At 48.4% G+C, this 14,930-nt stretch overlaps 5 protein-coding genes across 5 annotated transcripts; 3 read left to right on the top strand and 2 right to left on the bottom strand.

The window, feature by feature from the left end:
- Positions 1 to 1,065: 1,065 nt before the first annotated feature.
- On the top strand, positions 1,066 to 1,621 carry An11g08960 (uncharacterized protein; the record flags this gene model as incomplete). Its single annotated transcript, XM_059750485.1, has 3 exons — positions 1,066 to 1,154; positions 1,205 to 1,294; positions 1,408 to 1,621. The coding sequence occupies 3 exons, from the start codon at positions 1,066 to 1,068 to the stop codon at positions 1,619 to 1,621; spliced, it is 393 nt and encodes a 130-aa protein (XP_059606377.1).
- A 534-nt stretch (positions 1,622 to 2,155) lies between these two features.
- An11g08950 (uncharacterized protein) lies at positions 2,156 to 3,329 on the bottom strand (the record flags this gene model as incomplete). The annotated part of the gene is made up of 4 exons (XM_001394818.3): positions 2,156 to 2,779; positions 2,828 to 2,919; positions 2,975 to 3,241; positions 3,308 to 3,329. The coding sequence occupies 4 exons, from the start codon at positions 3,327 to 3,329 to the stop codon at positions 2,156 to 2,158; spliced, it is 1,005 nt and encodes a 334-aa protein (XP_001394855.3).
- A 1,786-nt stretch (positions 3,330 to 5,115) lies between these two features.
- On the top strand, positions 5,116 to 6,084 carry An11g08940 (uncharacterized protein; the record flags this gene model as incomplete). Its single annotated transcript, XM_059750484.1, has 5 exons — positions 5,116 to 5,191; positions 5,265 to 5,485; positions 5,546 to 5,652; positions 5,729 to 5,910; positions 5,960 to 6,084. 5 exons carry the CDS (start codon positions 5,116 to 5,118, stop codon positions 6,082 to 6,084), a joined length of 711 nt encoding a protein of 236 aa, XP_059606376.1.
- Positions 6,085 to 6,385: 301 nt separating this feature from the next.
- On the bottom strand, positions 6,386 to 8,718 carry An11g08930 (uncharacterized protein; the record flags this gene model as incomplete). The annotated part of the gene is made up of 6 exons (XM_059750483.1): positions 6,386 to 6,624; positions 6,680 to 7,620; positions 7,675 to 8,087; positions 8,201 to 8,341; positions 8,395 to 8,595; positions 8,650 to 8,718. The coding sequence occupies 6 exons, from the start codon at positions 8,716 to 8,718 to the stop codon at positions 6,386 to 6,388; spliced, it is 2,004 nt and encodes a 667-aa protein (XP_059606375.1).
- Positions 8,719 to 10,702: 1,984 nt separating this feature from the next.
- On the top strand, positions 10,703 to 14,871 carry An11g08920 (uncharacterized protein; the record flags this gene model as incomplete). Its single annotated transcript, XM_001394815.1, has 2 exons — positions 10,703 to 11,642; positions 11,690 to 14,871. 2 exons carry the CDS (start codon positions 10,703 to 10,705, stop codon positions 14,869 to 14,871), a joined length of 4,122 nt encoding a protein of 1,373 aa, XP_001394852.1.
- Between the last annotated feature and the right edge of the window lie 59 nt (positions 14,872 to 14,930).

Here is a 14,930-nt window from a genome sequence, read left to right as displayed (position 1 = left end):
CTGAGTCTGACCAACAGCGAGAAGATGTGATTTTGTAACCAATCGGTGCGTGTCTACAAGCAGCGTTGACGAGGAAAAGCAGGGCCATGTCCGAGGAATTGGCGCTCGAACCCAGATTGGCTATGTGTGCTACCCCGGAGCACTGGATATCCTGGGACCAAATGTACAACGTAGCCCAAAGTGCATCAAAGACAGTGTAAGCTGCTCGTGCAAAACAGGCTTAATCTGTGCCTAGATCTTTGCCATAGATGTGCGAGACAGTGATGGTGTAGTTCGACCATCAATCAGTCAGCTAATCGAGGCTTCCATACAAGGATATAGCCCGGAATTAACAGCAGATGTACGTATTTATAATCACCAGTACAACTCTAGAGACTTTTTAGACAAATTTTATGGGCTTTAGCAGCGAATTATCCTGCAGTTTGAGGTTGACGAAAGGTCAGACTTATTCAGCACTTGACTTGTGTCTTTACCAGGGTAGTTACGATAAATGTATATAATACGGAGCGGTTAAATAGCATAGGCCAATCCAATGGACCCAACCGCCCCAATCCTTGAGCGATTCTCCAGACACAATAAGTTGGCCTTCACAGACAGCGGTAAACAGTGCTTCTGTATCTCTCATAATGCAGTCAACAAGCTAGGATATTGCAGTGCCCAGCTTTGTCCTGAAAGTACAATCTTCTGTTTCCGACTTGGCTGACGCAGGGTTCAATGCAGTATGGTCACACAAGGCTACAAAAACCCATCGGGCTGCATAAGACGACAGTGGTTCTTAGTGGACGGACTGGGGTTGTCCGTCATTCGATACAGAAAATTTCACCCCGGACTGATCCTCACGAAGATTTTACACTAAGCTCAATTGGATGCTCTTATAATGATCCTTGCCAAGACAGCGTACTGTGATATCATCACAGTCATCTTCGTATAGCAGCAACGTGATACCCTGCTCGGCTTGAAGACTGACAACATATAAATCTCACCAGCAATCGGTCTGAAATAGTGTTATTCTACCCTAAATCATGACACTCCAAACCAAGGTATCTTACCAGTCTTATCGCAGCCATGTTGTTTCCCATTCCCAAAACGACCGCCACTCCTATGGAGGGAGAGGTGAAGATCCCTTTGCTGTTTTTCGTTCAACGCATTCAACGGTACGATCTTCATTCAATCTACTTTAGCCATTATCTCGTTGCTAAATCAGCCATGCGTCAAGACTGATCTACGAGGTCCCTTCCGATGAAGAGGCCATGACCCTAGTGGATGACAATTACAGTTCAGATGCGTTGTTTGAGTAAGCAGTCACTTTTCCCATATCTGCACATCAGGCCTCCCCATATAAACCACGCAACAACAAAGATGAAACTATCGATGATCTAATTCAGTAATGGCCTTATCCCGCAACAGATGGAACTCTGAACGACTGGACCTGGACGGGTTCAAAAAGTTCGTGCAAGAGTGGCGCACTCGCTATACCTTCCTGGACTTCGAGTTCCATGAGGCGGTCGCCACGCCCGATGTCAACGACGAAGAGGGTCGTGGGGGCACGATTGGGTTCGCGGTGAAGGGGCGCGTGGTGTCCAAGGATGATGGGAAGATGTACGGAGGAAAGGTCCAGTAAGTTGAGGGAATTTAACGCTTGTCATTCAATGCATGGGGCTGATGTAGTGGGCTAGTGCCATCTTTAAGGTTGAATGGATCGGAGATCGTCGGGTCATCACAAAGAATGCTCAGGTCTTGCAGGGACCCTACGTTGTTGAGGATGAAAGATAAGATGGGCGGTCACAGGGTAATTCCTCACAGTGGGCTTCTATGATGGCGGTGCATGACCGGAAAGTTTTTTATTTTGTGCTTTAGGGACAATCAAATGCTGTTTAGCTTGGGTTCACGTTTACTTTGCGTACGGCTCCGCGGCATAGTTGCGAGCTGATAGACCCTGTGGGGCGGCCTGATGGTATCAAATTGGTCAATCCATCCATCATTGAGGCGCTCTTTGACTGCTTGCACTAGGACTTGTTATCATTTATACCCACATTGAGAGAGGTAATGGAGAGCCAGCGACGATGATGGAATTCCTCTATAGCCGATTGATCGGCCCGGTCACAGCATACAGGCATGCTTCGTTCACTTGGCGATCCAAACAGATTCTGAGAGCTTATATGACACACACCAACTTGCCCCTCGTCTGGTTACTCTCCAGCAACTTATGAGCTTCCACAATCTTCGCAAAGGGAAACACCTTCTCTACAAAGACCTTGAAGGACCCATCCTTGAGTCTCGGAAGAACGTGCTCCACCATGGAATCTCTGAGCTTCCGCTGGTATTCCAGCTCCCGACTTCGAAGCGTACTGCCCTCGACGCGAAGTCTCTTAAACAGCAGTCCGCCAATGTCCACGCCATTCGGCAACTTCTGCCCGCTCATCAGGCCCAGAATGACAATGCGGCCATCGCGCGCCGCGGCGTCTATATTCCCCTGGAAGTAATTTGCTCCGACAAAGTCAACAATCAAATCGACGCCTGCCCCAGCCGTGATCTTCTTAATCTCAGCGGCCCAGTCTTGGGTCTTGTAGTTGAAGGCGGCCGTGACACCGAGTTCGTTAACGAGGAAATCGCATTTTTCTTGGGAGCCAGCCGTCGCATAGACAGCTTTGGCACCTTCTGCTTTAGCGAGTTGAATACCACAGATAGAGACGGATGAGGCACCGGCGTGCCAAAGTACGGAACGCCCGGCCTGAAAACCTCCGATGATGTGGAGGGCTTGCGATGCGGTAATCCATGTCTGCAGGGTTAGCGGAGTCCTCCGTTGTCAGTTCAATACATGTCTCACCTCCGGAACACAGGCAGCTTGTTCCCATGAGAGCTCTGCAGGCTTATGCACCAACATCCCTGTATCGACGACGATGAACTCCGCATACGCTCCTGCGAAGAGTTAAAAGAGAACATTCAGCACGAGAAATAGAGGGGAAATTACAACCTCCATACGCGAGACCGAACACGGCATCCCCAACCTTGAAGTCGCTTTCCGCGCCAGCAGCAACCGACTCCACAGTGCCTGAGAACTCGACCCCCATGGTCTCTGGCGCCTGTGGCGGAAGAGGGTACAGCCCCTCTCTCTGCAGCAGGTCCATGCGGTTCAGCCCAAATGCCTTGACTTTGATCAAGGCCTGCCCAGCTGAGGGTGTCGGCTTTGGGATCTCCTGGATGGACATGGCGTCCGCGGGACCTTTGCCACCCTCGACCACTATCACATGTCCCTTAGTATAATCCTACGGATTTCTTTCTCAATTGGGGGAAATCGATAGCATACCGACAGCTCTCATTTGTGGCATGACGATTTGTTCAAGAGAAGGTCTGTACTCCAGGGATTATGTAAAGATCAAAATCACTCAATATATAAGACGTTGGTTGTATAGTTAGCTAGATACGTCTGATCAAAAGGGGGGAAAATTATTTAGAAACTTAGTAACTCCGCGGAGTGACGTAGCTGAAATAAATAGCTGACTACCTCGTGCACCTACCACTTGATTACGTACACCAAGTCCGACGGAGGTTAATGTGCCAAGCCTCGGAGGCCTCCGAGAATGGTGGGCCTCTTTACCCTTTACCGAGCACGGAGAATATTAAAACAAAGTGTGACGGCGCGCGATTGATACCGTCCAGATTCGCCGAAGGACTTATCGCCGCTCAGATACCGACCATTGTATGTTCCGGTGAGGTGCAGGTGGTAGTAATTCTCCCTCCCAGTCGCGCACTCCTGACATCCACCCCTCCAGCAAAGACAGGCATTACTCTGCGGACCAACAGCTACTCGATCACCCACCGAAATACCATTAGTAACCGCTGACCCAACACGTATAGCTATGCCGACAATTTCATGTCCAACGCAGCAGGGGTAGTCGGCTGGTGGCTATAGAGAGTGATTCGGAACCGTCTGATTGAGGGCACAGCACGGAGCTTTAAAGCAAGACATACCCAGCTGCTGCGCAGAGTACTTAAGTCAGAGCTGCAGACACTGCAATGGGTAATTAGATAGAAAGGGGTGGCGGTATAGACCTAGGCTCTTGAAATGACGTTCAAGCTGCAAAACGGGACCTAAATTCTCACTAGGTGGAAGTACGCTACGTATGCATCACACTGTCTGCAGCCGTCATTAGTTACCCTTAGATGTGGAGCTTTCTGCAGGGTTGCATTTTGGCTCCGTCGGACTTTCGATACGCTTATCACGGTAGACGCGGGTGAGCCTACCCAGCTTTAGCCTAGTTCCGTCTAAGAGACCCACAAATGCTTCCCACAGTCCTCGTAACTTTGGAATCGATTTAAGGTCCGACGGAGCCAGGAGATCTTGCGGAGGACACCTTTGGGCTCTTCAACAGGAGTATATCGCCCCAGGACGGATAGCCAAGTGAACTTACATAGTGCTATTATGTCGATCGTCTCGGGGTACCCGGTTATGGCGTATGTAAAGACGGGTTTACTGGCTAAATCTGGGACAGCTCCTCCTCCATAGTAAGCCTGGTGGTGGCGGGCGGAGGCATGGGAGAAACATTCCTCATGCTGTGGACTTGGTGAGTCAGCGACTGGCTATAATTTTAGCAAAAGAGGATGAATCAAGGCATGTACGATGTTTCTGAACTAGGATCACAGGCTTGTGAAATTAAGACCACAATGGGAAGGTCAAAAAATCTAGTAGTGTATACGAGAAACGCCCAGTTCGAACCTTCGCCTGTAGTCGTGACGTCTTGTTATGTTGTTGTAATTAGTTAGAGTTGATTCACAGTCCGGCGCATCGTCCAGAACCGTCCAAAGGCTTACAAATCACTGTGATCATTGGCTTTCCGGCTGCGTGTACGGAATAGAGTTCCGACAACGAACGGACGACCCCAAAAAGTAGGGGGCGGTTGAGCTCCGACGGACTTGGTGAAAGCTACCACAGAACCAACAAGGTGGGGTTGTCCGTCCTCTGGATTCGATCAGCAGGCGCTCGGACAACACTGGAAAGCTATATAGCTACTCATCCCAGAGATACCTATGGACCCTTAGTGCAAAGCTGACAATATCAACTTTGGAACATTCGATACCAAGTCAATTAATTTCATTCACACTACACTGTCTACAATGTCGCCGGCTCGTCGCGCCCTTATTGCTATCACCTCCGCTCACGCCCCCCTCTATCCGGAAGGCAAGGAGACTGGTGAGTTTTTCTTTTCTCTTTTTGGCACCTAGATATGCTATCTGCCAGGCACATTTCTGACTCAGACGAACAGGTCTCTTTATTACTGAAGCCCTGCATCCCTTCGAGGTCTTCCGTAAAGCCGGTTTCGAGGTTGACCTGGTTTCCGAAACAGGAACCTACCAGCCCGATTGGCTCTCACAGCGGAAGGATTGGCTAAACGATAAAGACCGCGCCGTGTGGGAGGACCACTCGAGTGAATTCCGCTCCAAGCTTGACAACCTGCTGAAGCCGAGCGATATTGATCCAGAAAAGGTGAACGACCACCAACCAGGCCGGGTTAAAACCGGTTCAAATGTCCAATTGCTAATTGAGATCATAGTATGGACTCTTCTTTGCTTCGGCTGGACATGCGTCTTTGATCGACTACCCGGACGCCAAGGGTCTGCAAGCAATCGCTTCCAAAATCTTTACCTCGGGCGGTATTGTCTCAGCAGTGTAGGTTATCTCCCGATCCCCGATCACGGTGGACTCTCGAAGCTTACGAGACTTTCTTAGCTGTCACGGCGGCGCCATCTTCCCCGGCGTTATAGATCCTAGTACCAACAAGTCTATCATCGATTCTCGCAGAGTGACGGGCTTCACCACTCGCGGCGAAGAAGAGGAAAACGTACTCGACACCATCAAGAGCTGGAATAGGCCGACTATTGAGGCTTCCGCAGCCAGTTGTGGGGCCACTTGTGAGTTCTTCTCCTCTGGCTCATGAACTATCTGTGCTAATAATCGCAGATGTCTCTCCCCCGGGACCATGGGACGCATTTACCATTACAGATGGGCGCGTCGTGACAGGTGCCAACCCTGCTAGTGCCCATGTCACTGCCGAAGCCGCCGTGACCGCCTTCGACAAGCTCTAAACAAGGAGTATCAAACAAGAAAAGCGTCATCAATGCGCTGGACCAGAGGCGAACGCTATCACAAATTGACATTCAAAGGGTCGTAGTCTTAAAATCTATGTATTTAAGTAGTTGAGTGATATCGAGTCCTTTCGTGTATGTCATGGTGCCAAGTCATCCGAAACCGACCAGTAGGAACAGGAAGAGCATTTATCCAAGTCCGTAGCCGTCAGTGTCATTTCTTTTCTTGTGGTTTCACTGGAGTCGAGTTATGGAGCGCCGTCACGCTTGGTGTCTACGCGGCGGGAAACCACGTGTTGTGTCAAGGGAACATGTTGCCCAGTTCTGAGAACGATTGATACTCCAGATTATCTGACCACAGCCACATCTGGCTTGCATCCACAAGTCCAGCATCAACTAGCGCGGATACATTCCCATCCCATGAGAACATTGCTGATGGGTTTGATTGTTGCGTTTCCACAGGATCTTGTGCACCACTGGGGCCGATCAAGCCCGAGGGATCAACTACAGAGAGAGACTGGTCTAGATGTTGTCTGAAAACTGTATACATTTATGAGAGAGTGGCGTAGACTGCAGGTTGTAACAGTACACTGACCTTGTTGCAGAGGATTGAGCGCACCCGGATTTGAAGAGGGCTGGGCTGCACCTGTATCATCAAGTAACGCCTGATCCATGATTATAGAATCGGCTTGCGGTATTGGTAAGGTCGAATGGTCACCACCAGGTCTCTCAGGTATAAAACTCGAACCGTGGCCCAATATAACCCTTTCTTCGGAGCGCATAACGACAGTCACTAGATCCCGCAAGATCTGAACACTCTGGATAGAAAGAAGATGCTGGGAGGATACACTGTCTTCTTGCAAGCGTAGGATACGCATAACGCCTTCTTTTGCTTTCTGGCTGGCTATTGACAGAGGCTGTGCTAGTGCAATCGCACAGAGGACAACACCAGCTGTAAACAGGCAAATCCCAATGTGCATCACAGCGTGTGTCTTGCGGCATGATTGTAGGAGTTGAGCATGCTGATGCAGTTTAGAGGTTCTTAATGCGGACTCCAGCAGTTGCTCTCGGGAGGAGTTGTGCGGGGTCGCGTCACTGTTTGAATGGAATCCGCGTTCGTTGCAACCAAATGCAGCGTTGCGGTGGAGAATAATTTGGAGATTATCATAGGTCAATTGGAGAACCAATGCCTGCATTTCAGGTATTCGTGATTCGCTCTTAGGGTCATCTTTGTATGTTTCCAGCCGGAGTTTATCAGGTAGCTCGTTCTTCCAGGAGGAGAGTTGAGTATGAATAGCAGTGAGACTCTCCAGTCGACTAGCTTGGAGTCTTCGGCTCAAGAGCGGACCCACGATGCGGTAAAGTTTGAACTTCCACTGATGGTATTCCAACAATGGCCCTTGTCGGGTTTCTTCATGGCCATATATTTTGATATCGCTAATAGACGCAACCTCGCAGTTGGAGTCATCCACTGTGCATGGTCGTCCAAAGGCCACAGCCGCGTATCTGCTGTCACCACTCCAATTAGCTACGGCACTTTAGACAATGAGTTTTGGGGATACGTGCTTGTCTGCAACTTCCAATGCCCACCATGAGCGCCGCCGAGTCTCGCGTGCAACGTCCGAAAGCCCCCGCCATTTTAACTCGCGATGGAGCCCGATGACTTGCGCGGTTTTGAGTCCACCCGTCAGAGTCATTAGACCGGCATTGGGGCGGCCATTGAAAAGATGAAAGCTCCCCAACAATACGCATATTTGTACTGTCTCCAGACTTGGCAAATCAATAATGGCCAAGATATTTTGTTCGATTTGCATCAGCAGATCCTGCGAAAGCTGTTTCATACTACCTGCATCGGCATCCAGAGCGTCCAGCGACCCGTAGTAGGCGCCGAGGCCAAGTACCAACCGTACAAGCCACAAGAAATTACTGTTTTCTCCTTCCGGAATTAGAGCCGAGGCCATCAAGTTTTCGTAGCGTTGTCGAAAGCTTTCCTCGTGAAAAATCTGTTGGAGGACCATCAACATCACGGCGATAGCCCAGGAGATAATGTTTGCAACGATACCATCATAAACCAATCAACAGAGTCAAAAAAATGAGCCATAAATGTGTCAAGTACCGTCTTCGGTGGTAAAGGAATTCCTACTAAATCCCGCCATGGAATCGAGCGTGTGGCGACAGAAACGGCGGAATTCTTTCCTCCTGGCAGAGCTGAAGTATCATGAGACAGGCCACGTCGTTTTCCTTGGCCTCGTAGAATCTATCAGATGATCAGTTTTAACAAAACAACGGGTCGGCAGAGTCAAAACCGACCTGACAACTCAAATCCACGATGTTCGACTCTGGGAGGATCACGGTCTCAAGACGGTCATTGTGGATGTCACCTTCACGCATTCCGGGAGAATCTCCGGGTTCTTCCACAGACGCCACCACCCCTGCGGGACTTGAACCTCCACGCGATATGCACGCTGCACCAGCTCGTACACATAGCTGGCAAGGGCGTTGCTGATCACACTACGAGGGATTAGCTGGTGTGTCCGAAACATTGAGGACGGGTAACGAACGCACACCAAGCTTGCGCTGACGGCATCTCTGACATGCAGATGATACTTTTTGGCGTTTTCTAGGCGGATACATTTTTACGTATGAAGCCTCAGATGGTGGGAGCTTCGGTACTGCTCAGGAGCAACTGCGATCGGAATGATAGGGATATACAGGGATACAAGTTGAACGCTATGCGGTGTAGAGAGGCGCCGGAAAAATCTCTCGGCGGAGTTCAGATTGCCAAGGAATTGATTCTCAGCCCCATTTGACTTCTGGACCCTTTTCAATTCTAATCTGCAATCTCAGCAAAAGCGAGATGTCCGATGAGATCGTCGTGCGTGACAAAGAACCCCTAGTTCAACCGGGCCCAGTTGCGGCGGGTTCAGAAATTAGTGCGTCGGTGTCAGAGCGGAGCCGGAAAAACAGTTCGGTCAATATCAGAGAAATACTGAGTGAGCATATACACGTGATTGGGTATAGTTTCTGATACTGAATCAGCTCTACACATACTTTTAAAAATTTTTGAAATACAAGAAAAATCCCTAAAAACCCCTGATACCCTGAATACTTTAATGTCCCATAAAGAGGCCCTAAAGCTCCCTAAAAACATAGATATAATGGCTGATTTAGTTCAGAAAATTTGATACGGAGTTCGATTCGTTCCGAAGCGCAACTAGATACGGCCCAAGTCCCTGGAAGCATCGTGGCCTAACCATCCCGACCAGGGAGCACCACTTCATTGGGAAGGGTATAATTCACTTACCTCTTTCCAGTTGCATACCCTATGAGCCTTTTATTACATCCATTGTCATTGTTCATCAGTGGAGGAAACTAATACCTACATCTTGCCAGCCGGCTCGCGTCACCCCCACCTTCAGATGGGTACTGCTTTCCTTATCTGGCGCTTGCTGAGGGTTCCGGGCTGACCATCATACACAGGGAATCCTATGGCGGTGGCAACTTGTCGCAGCATCCAAAGGGGTCAAGGAAATGGTGCAGTTACTACTGGATCTGGGCGCGGATGTCATCGCCGGGGAAGACTTTCGGACCGCACTGCCCTTCAAGCTGCGACGATAAAAGGCCTTTAACAGAGAAAACATATACTGCTTGACATAGGTGCTGATGTAAATATTCAAGGGAAATATGGTACTACTCTCCAGCTCGCTTTATTCAGAGGTGATGTACCAATTATACAACTGTTAATTACGTTTTGTTTTGTGTATCCAAACGTTGAAACACTAGCTACGATCCACGTTTACCACATTCCTCCATCACGAGATATACGAGTTCGGAGTCATTTCCACTTAACTATAACATGTCTGAAGAGAGATGGTTGGATATGTTTTAGCTGTTTCATTCTGATACTTCTTATCTTGCAAAGATGGATGACAGAAGACATTGAGAATATTCTTACTCGGATTTTCAATACACTCCATAATCCTCGACCTATTTATCAATCCACTGAGCGCCCAGGTAATACGAGCAAGAGCTGGAAACCCCATTACCCAATATACTAGCGACTTTCGTAACATGGAACTGATGTAATACTGGGAGTACGTGTCTTTCCGTCTGAAATGAGCTGTAAAGCCTTTAGCTACTATATAATCTAAGCCGCAATCACTGCTGCAGCATGAAAAGAGATAAGAAATGTCCGAAAATATAATTATAAGAAAAATTGCAGTAACTATAACTACTGTGGCTCGGAGGAAGGTTATTTGTGAGCTCTAAGTGGACTTATAAATATATATAAAGATAATGAAGAGCTGATTATTTTTAGACTAGTTAGATTTAATATAAAATAAAATTCTGTATTTGAAACCTCTTTTTCTGACTGATAAGTCTAATTTTACAGTAAACATTTTCAATGCTACTTTTCACCTGAATTGTTTTGGCTATATTAGAATCTCCCAGGCGCTTGGGCATTGAGAGGCTTAGCGCCTTGCCATCGTTGTCAGCCTTGTCGTACCGCATTACCCCTCCTCTTCCTCCTGTCCTACCTTCTGGTTAACAGATTGTGCTTCCACAAGCAGGGCAAAAGATTCTCACACTTAACGTGCTATTCTACACTACGTCCAAAATGTCGTCCCGAAGATTATCATCCCGTGACTACAAAGTAGCGTGGATATGTGCGCTGCCGATAGAGTTGGCTGCTGCGAAAAGTTTGCTCGATGACGTTCACGAATCGCCTCCTCAACCCACGGACCGCAATGCCTACACACTTGGAAGTATGTACGGACATAATATAGCAATTGCCTGCCTGCAGTCTGGCATTTATGGGACATGCTCCGCTGCGTCTGTTGCTACTCAAATGAAGCAAACATTTCCCTTCATCGAATTTGGCTTGATGGTTGGGGTTGGAGGGGGAGTACCTACCAGAGCTGACATTCGTCTCGGTGATGTGGTCGTTAGTACGCCCACAGGACAGCTTGGTGGTGTAGTTCAATATGACTATGGCAAGTCCTGCCCGTACGGCTCCTTCGAGCGTACTGGCTCACTCAACAAGCCATACCTTCCCCTCCTGGTTGCCGTTTCCCATTTGCGTAGTGACTATTTATTGCATGATACACAGATCAGCAAGGTCATTTCTGATGCCTTGAGGCATCACAAGGACACGTTTCCCCGCCCAGCTGAAGATTGGCTGTTCCAGCCCACATATGTGCATGGAGGCGCTGGAGACTGCTCTTCATGCGACAAGAGTCACCTTGTGCCGCGTGGTCCACGGGCTAGTAGCGAACCGCACATTCATTATGGCCTGATTGCTTCCGGTGATCGTGTCATAAAGGATGCTCAAATGCGGGAATCTTATGCGGAAGATCTCCCAATACTCTGCTTCGAGATGGAATCAGCCGGCATTATGGATCAGCTTCCATGCCTTGTCATCCGGGGAATATGTGACTACTGCGATTCCCACAAGCAAAAGAACTGGCAGGGTTTTGCAGCGCTGGCGGCAGCTGCTTACGCGAAGAAGTTGTTATCAATTGTTCCGTTGGCAAGTGATGCCGTTGTGTGTGATCAAGGTATGCTGTTACCATCTCCTAGTATCTCCATTCACTGACCCGTGTAGGATCCGAACTTACCGAGAAGGAAAAGGAGTTTTTAGGAAAACTGTCCATCACCGATCCCCAAGGTGCTGTGAACTCGTTCAAACGGGGTAAAGGAAACCGCACTTCAGGGACTTGCAGCTGGTTTTTGGAATCAAACGAACTGAAATCCTGGTTTCAGCCGGCCAGGAGCAAGTCAAATGTCCTATGGCTCTACGGTAATCCTGGTACTGGCAAGTCAACCATGGCCGTCACACTGGCAGAAGAACTTTCAGAGAAGGATTATTTCTTGACTGAGAATAACATTCTATCAATTTATTTCTGCGACGCCCGCTCCGACTGCAAAGGAAAGGCTACTTCTATCTTACGCGGACTTCTTTATCAGATTATCAGTGAACGTCCCGAACTCATCAGGCAGATAATGCCAAAATATGAAATCCAGCAAGAGCGGCTGTTGACAAGCTTTGACATGCTATGGGCCTTGCTGATGGATTTAGGACGAGTTACTCGCGGACCTAAAATATACTGCATCGTTGATGCTCTGGATGAATGCGAACCCCATGACCGAGAGATCATGCTGCGACAGATCAAGCAATCTTTTGATGGCTTTCATTCCGAGCGCTCTATCCTACCTAGCGTGTACTTTTTTGTAACCAGCCGTCCGTATCCTGAGATTCGATCGTACATCTCTTTATTTCCGTGCATAGACCTGGGGTCACGCCAAGAGATCATTACCGATCTAAGGGCAACAATCCGCGAAAGAGTGGAGATTCTGGCAAAGCAAAAGAGCTACTCTGTGTCGGTGAAAGAGAGTGTGTCCCAAACCCTGGAAGAAAAGGCTGATGGGACGTTCCTATGGATAGGGATTGTGTGTGACCGGTTGAGCCAGCCCCAAACCACGAATCCTTTGAAGACCCTGCAGAAACTTCCACAAGGTCTACATTCGCTATATAAAAATCTTCTGGATGATGCATTCACGGCAGAGAATGATGAAGAAGACTATCAGACTATGAAAGAGATGCTGAAATTGGTGGCATTTGCACGTCGACCGTTGACGATGGCCGAATTAGCCGATGCATGCAATCTATATCCTGATGAGGATACCGACAGCCGCCTTCAGTTTACAAGAGCGATTGTTGAGTTATTCCGTTTGTTGGTAGTTGTGGACAAAGACTGTGTACGGCTTTTGCATATGTCAGTCAAGGATTTCTTGATGACTGAGATGTCGGAGATGAAGGAACTGGTGGCCAACTATGCACTATCATGTAGATGCATTAAAGCCATTCTTGAGAATAGCCGGATGAAAGCACAGCATGCTGAGTTGGTCCCCGAACAGGCCTTTCTTTGCTATGCAGTCATGAATTGGCCAAAGCATGCTGGCCTTGCCGAAACAGAATTCGTCATCCAGAAGGAGCACAGAGAGTTTTTTGAGAACCGATACGGAGCATGGAAGTGCTGGCTGGATAATTTTAACCACCTGACCAGGGGCACTGGTTACGGCTTACGTGATGGTCATGGTCTTGTTCACGTTGTAGCTCGCTGGGGGATCCTTCCAGTATTCACCTTTCTTTCTCCAGGCACACTGGAGGATAAGGACCCCTGCGGACGGACCCCATTACTTGTTGCGGCGAGAAATGCTCAAGTCAAAACCATCCGATTTTTGGTCGAGTCCGGTGTCAATGTGAAGGCCCTAGATGATGAGGATCAGAATATTCTCCATATCCTTTGCAACAACGGAAACTATAACGACAACACAATGACCAAGTTTCTGCTTGACAAAGGAGTGTCCCCATATGACTGCGATAAAGATAACATGACGCCTTTCCTTTATGCAGTTGCAAATCTCGATGAAGGATTTGCACAAGACTTCCTTCGATATGGTTACGACCTGGATACCAAGATCCAAAGACAATGGTGGCCTGGGCGAACAACAATGGCATTTCCTGCATACACGAGGCCCAAGACAGAGAAAGAGGTAGCTGCACCGATTCTAGAAACTGGCCTAACAGTCCTTCATTTCTCTGCATTGAATGCCTGTACCAAAATGACCGCTTTCTTACTCCGAAATGGTGCTGATCCAAACGTTCGATCTGAAGCTGGAGATACCCCGCTACATCTTGCCATCAGGTGTGGACTCCTGGGCCGCGAATGCCACGATGCATGGGGAAAAGGTACATACGCGATTGAGTCTCTAAAGGACCTGATTATGAATCCAGCAAGTGAAGAAGCTGATGATATCTACCGAGCTATCGATCAAGCTAGAGTGCAAATCGTTGATACACTCCTTGAGAGTAAAGTCATTGATATCAACGTGGCTAACTCTTGTGGGGAATATGCTCAGCATTTGATCAATTTCACTAAGGATTATGCTTTGCAGGTCTTATGCAAACTTATGGAAAAAGGAGCTGATATTGCACGGCTGAATGGATCTCGTCAGACTTGTCTCCACCTTGCCAGCAAGGCAGGGAATTTGGAGGTTGTCCGCCGACTTGTGGATGAAGGCCAAGATATCTTGTTAGAAGATATTGACGGAATGAGTCCGTTCCACTACGCGTTGAAGGAAGGTCATTTAGAAGTACTGCAGTACATGTCACAGGCATGCGACAAGGCGCTCTCGGGAGTCTGGGATACATTAGATCACCACGGCAGGACCCCGTTACACCACCATGTCTCATCCGTATTCTGCTACACTGACGTGGTTGACTTCCTGATACAGGCTGGCTGCGACGTGAATCAACCCGATAATGGTGGGAACTCTTCCTTAGGATTGTACGTGGGTTCATTCCGCCTGGGACTTGAGAGAGAGATGTTCTCCCACCTTGTCAAGCAAGGCGCCAATCCACTATGGGTCAATGCACGACGACAAAATTTGCTGCATCTCTTGATGCGACACAGGGGCGCAGAAAACGAGATCCTCAATTGCTTGTTCGATAGGGGCGTGGACCTGACAGCGCGGGATGTCGATGGGAAAACCTTTATGCACTACGGGGCGATTCATGGCGCGTTTACTGAGGAACTCATAGAGATTCTTCGACGCCGTGGTGTTTTGGATTTGCACACCAGGGACTCTTTTGGTAAAAGTCCTCTCGATTACGCGGAAGAAAAGGCTCATCAGGAATTTCCGGATGATATTCTCTTACAATTTGAACGAAAATGGGAGAAATCGTTCAAAGTTTTGACTGCAGTTGATCACACGCTGCTTTGACCTTTAGGGAGAAAAGGGCTGCGTGTATCCCCAGTGTAGGATGTTCCAATCCAAGGACC

The sequence above is a fragment of the Aspergillus niger genome (genome assembly GCF_000002855.4).
Source record: "Aspergillus niger supercontig An11".
NCBI classification, from domain to species: Eukaryota; Fungi; Ascomycota; class Eurotiomycetes; order Eurotiales; family Aspergillaceae; genus Aspergillus; species Aspergillus niger.
The sequence above is the reverse complement of the archived record's forward strand: the minus strand, read 5'-3'. Positions and strand labels throughout refer to the sequence as shown.